Source organism: Kogia breviceps, chromosome 12 (assembly GCF_026419965.1).
Source record: "Kogia breviceps isolate mKogBre1 chromosome 12, mKogBre1 haplotype 1, whole genome shotgun sequence".
In the NCBI taxonomy this organism is placed as follows: domain Eukaryota; kingdom Metazoa; phylum Chordata; class Mammalia; order Artiodactyla; family Physeteridae; genus Kogia; species Kogia breviceps.
This window is the reverse complement of record NC_081321.1, coordinates 75,769,975-75,774,358: the sequence shown is the minus strand read 5'-3', so window position 1 is coordinate 75,774,358 and position 4,384 is coordinate 75,769,975. Positions and strand designations below refer to the sequence as shown.

At 49.7% G+C, this 4,384-nt stretch overlaps 1 protein-coding gene across 1 annotated transcript; it reads left to right on the top strand.

Annotated features, from left to right (window-relative positions):
• Positions 1 to 1,048: 1,048 nt before the first annotated feature.
• Positions 1,049 to 3,728, top strand: BTG1 (BTG anti-proliferation factor 1). The gene is made up of 2 exons (XM_059080720.2): positions 1,049 to 1,509; positions 2,420 to 3,728. Exons 1-2 carry the CDS (start codon positions 1,362 to 1,364, stop codon positions 2,785 to 2,787), a joined length of 516 nt encoding a protein of 171 aa, XP_058936703.1. The 5' UTR covers positions 1,049 to 1,361; the 3' UTR covers positions 2,788 to 3,728.
• Positions 3,729 to 4,384: the final 656 nt, after the last annotated feature.

Sequence of the window (4,384 nt, the reverse complement as noted above, 5' to 3'; positions counted from 1 at the left end):
CCTTCACATTTTACCTTTATTTTTTTGTTTTTATAAAGAACAGCAGAACGCTAAGGCTCAGATAGTTACTTGGATTAGAAAAAAAGGAAACAACCTTCGGTTTTGCACGTAAACGGTGTAAAATGCATTACACAGATTTTTTTCTTTTTATAGACTAAACTTATTACGGTTGCCATACTTCTCTTCAATAACAGGCTTTCTTATCAGTTTTAACCTGGATTCAGTAAGGTCTCTACTCTGACTCCTGAAGTTACTGAAACAGCAACCACAAAAGGCTTACTAACCTTTTATTTATTTATTTTGCAATTAAACTTTGACAAAGACATCCCCCAATCCTCCCTAAGGGTGGAGCATAAACGGCTGTGTGGCGTCGGCTGCACGTTTGCGAGGGGAACTCGGCTCCGGAGGCTGCAGGATGCCCCGCGAGAGCAGGTTCTCCCTCCTTTTCTCCGCACTCCCTGTGTCCTCAGCACTTGTACCCGCATCCGTACGCTCCGTACGCTCTTCCTGCCTCTGAAACCAGCCACATAGACTTGGCGTGGGGACGGGATGTAAACACCGAGTACAGCTAGCAGCCAGTGCCGTGCAGGCCGATCCGTGCCGCCGGCGCGGGTGTAGACAGCCTGAGCCGGGCGGCTTTTATCTGCACAGCATTAAGCCTCCTTGCCGGCGAGCCCGGACAGCGTACTCCTTCAGAAGACGCGCTGGCGCGGCGCCTAGACTTGCTGAAGCGAGAAGGAGGGACGAGGGCTGGGGGCGGGGCTTTCACACGCGCACCCTCGGTTTCCTCCGTCCCCAGCCACTGCTCCCCCTTCTCCGGCTGCCACTCGGGGGTTTATTTGTTTACAAGCGGATTACGTCAGCTCCTCCCTCTCTTCCCGGTCTATGGACCCGCCCCCTGGCCCCCTTTTCCCGCCCCCTCCGGCTCCGAATCTGCTTGCGTCACAATGGTGCGATCTTCGGATTGGCTAGAGTCGGCCGTCACGCTCCCGCCACGCCACTTCCTCTCCGCGGCGCTATAAAAAGTGCTGCACGGCTTCTGTTTCTCTTTGCCGGTCTGAGCTGGAAATGCAACTGTTTGGACCTCTGGAGGTTGCGTAGCTGGAGGCGGAGGCGGCTGGGGAGGTCTGAGCGATGTGACGAGGCCGCAGTCGCTCGTCTTTTCCTCTCTCTTGCCGCCTCCTGCCTCGAAAATAACTTTTTTACTATAAGGGAAGGAGAAAAAAAGTAGCCATCCGCCCCTCACGCCCTCTCTCCCTCTCAGCCCTCTGACCTGTGAGGGAGCCCGGGGTGGCCGCTCCGCCGTCGGGGTCGCGCCGCCGAGCCCCGGCCGCCCCGGGCCGCCCCCGCCCGCCGCCCCCATGCATCCCTTCTACACCCGGGCCGCCAACATGATAGGCGAGATCGCCGCCGCCGTGTCCTTCATCTCCAAGTTCCTCCGCACCAAGGGGCTCACGAGCGAGCGACAGCTGCAGACCTTCAGCCAGAGCCTGCAGGAGCTGCTGGCAGGTGAGTGGGTCACGGCGGGAGGGCGAGGGGTGCCGGGGGATACCGCCGCACATCCCCGGGCCGAGCCGTCGGGGCCGCGGGAGTTTCGGTGGCGCCGCGCTCGGGTCCGGCCGCGGGACGGTGGCTGGCGTGCTGGGCGGCCGCTGACGGCGGTCCCGGGGAGGATTTGGGGGCTGGGCCGAGGGCGCTCCCCCCTCCCCCCACGGCTGGCAAACCGAGGGGAGAATAAAATAGACGCACAACAAAGAAACTAAAGCCGACCGAGTCTGGAGCTGTGGTCTTCGGACGGTCCGCGGGTTTGGGGGACAAAGGAGCCGCGGGGCTGGGGTTGGTTCGACGCCCCTTCCCTCCAATCCCGTCCAACAGTTGCGGGCTCGGCGGCCTGGCCCCAGGGTGGGAAAGCGCGCCGCTGCCCCGAAGCTAGCCCGGGACGGACGTGCCGTCTCCCCCCTCCTCCTACCCCTGCCCATTAATCATCGGATTTGTCACCGGTACAATTACAGCCCTGCCCAGAGCGTGGTTTAGGGTTGCTTGTTTTACTTCCCTTTGGGGTTAACAGTCTGGTGGCGCTTCTCTCCTCCAAAGCTATAAACCCCATTGTGTGCGTCTGGGGTGGGGTGGAGAAAGTAAACAGGCTCTCGGCTGGCGGAGGCTGCGCGCCTGATTCCAGTTTTGGCGGCTCAACCGGTTGGTTCCCGGACATTGTTTTGTCCCGTACTACTGCTATTTCTAAAACCCAGCCCGCGTTTCCCATCCCCGCACACGCACAGCTGCGAACGCGATGCTGGGCATTTTAAAAAGTTGATAGTTCGCATTTTCACTGCAAGGAGTCAGCGGAAGAAGGAAACTACGGCGGGAACCAGCAGTAACGGTGTCTAAGCATTGTTTTCTCTGTTCTTTTCTTCTATAGAACATTATAAACATCACTGGTTCCCAGAAAAGCCCTGCAAGGGATCAGGTTACCGCTGTATTCGCATCAACCATAAAATGGATCCTCTGATTGGACAGGCAGCACAGCGGATTGGACTGAGCAGTCAGGAGCTGTTCAGGCTTCTCCCAAGTGAACTCACACTCTGGGTTGATCCCTACGAAGTGTCCTACAGAATTGGAGAGGATGGCTCCATCTGTGTGCTGTACGAAGCCTCACCAGCAGGAGGTAGCACCCAAAACAGCACCAACGTGCAAATGGTAGACAGCAGAATCAGCTGTAAGGAGGAACTTCTCTTGGGCAGAACAAGCCCTTCCAAAAACTACAATATGATGACTGTATCAGGTTAAGATATAGTCTATGGATGCATCATCTTATAATGGATGGATAAATTTGATTTTTGCTTTGGGTGGGCTCCTCTTGGGGATGGATTATGGAATTTAAACCATGTCACAGCTGTGAAGATCTGGCACAAGATAGAGTGGTAAAAAAAAAAATTTTAAGTGACAGTGCCATAGTTTAGACAGTACCTTTCAATGATTTAATAGCCTGTGAGTCCAAGTAAATGATCACCTTATTTGCTAGGGAGTGAAGTCCTAAGGTGGTTTCAGTTTCTCCCAGACATGATACCTAAATTTTTACATCAGTCCCTTTAACGCAAATCTGTATTTCAGAGAACCTTTCTCTGCAGTAGAACTTGCAGAGAAAATTTGCACTATGACACAAAGTTGTTATCCTTTTTGGCAGCTCAATAGGAAAGCTTAACATTTTAAACATGGTAGTACTGGAAATTTTATGACAAGATTTTTACCTAGCACTTAAATATGTATAAATGTACATAAGACAAACTAGTAAGCATGACCTGGGGAAATGGTCAGACCTTGTATTGTGTTTTTGGCCTTGAAAGTAGCAAGTGACCAGAATCTGCCTTGGCAACAGGCTTTAAAAAAGACCCTTTAAAAGACACTGTCTCAACTGTGGTGTTAGCACCAGCCAGCTCTCTGTACATTTGCTAGCTTGTAGTTTTCTAAGACTGAGTAAACTTCTTATTTTTAGAAAGTGGAGGTCTGGTTTGTAACTTTCCTTGTACTTAATTGGGTAAAAGTCTTTTCCACAAACCACCATCTATTTTGTGAACTTTGTTAGTCATCTTTTATTTGGTAAATTATGAACTGGTGTAAATTTGTACAGTTCATGTATATTGATTGTGGCAAAGTTGTACAGATTTCTATATTTTGGATGAGAAATTTTTCTTCTCTATAATAAATTGTTTCTTATCTTGGCATTTTAATTAATCTCTTGTCATGATTACAGAGGTTCAGCTAAAAGAAATATGTTTCTCAGAAGACTTAGGTTCTGTAAGCCATGTGAATGTCAGCTGCACACTGGTCATGCTGAAAAACATTTGATAAGGAGTGAAGATGATCTGTGTATACATATTTAGGTGTTGGAGGATAAACACAGGGGTAACATTGCTTTTTTAAAAGTTCTAAAGTGAAAACATGGACACATTCCCAGGCTAATGAAATGAGGATAAGAGACAAAGGTAACATCAACCAAAAAGAATGATACTCAAAGGATTACATTTCACTGCTTCCCTGTTGAAGTGAAGATATAAATGTTCTATTCTGGCCCACCTTTGAAAAACAATTATTTTGCCCCATGGATTCCTTGTTCAATTAGAAAACCCTGGGGCAGGTGACCCGTAGCCTTAACCACCAGGCTATAATCACTGCACAGAGATTGGTTGCTTTTTGCCTTTCGTCAGCTGCAAGATTTACATAAAAATCTCTTAAGCTGGAATTCAACAAAAGGTATGTTTGAATTTTTATTCTGAAATTGAAATGCTGAGTTTTTGATTCCTCATTTTCAGACTTATTTCAGATAAGTACTAAGAACCTAAATGAAGCAAATGAACGTTGAGTGCTGGAGTGTAGGTTACTCCAC

Bases quoted from the DNA above. Each gene is read 5' to 3' on its own strand.
- BTG1 (XM_059080720.2), top strand. From the start codon at position 1,362: ATGCATCCCTTCTACACCCGGGCCGCCAACATGATAGGCGAGATCGCC. The intron at 1,510-2,419 runs GTGAGTGGGTCA...TTTCTTCTATAG, and splicing joins CCTGCAGGAGCTGCTGGCAG to AACATTATAAACATCACTGG.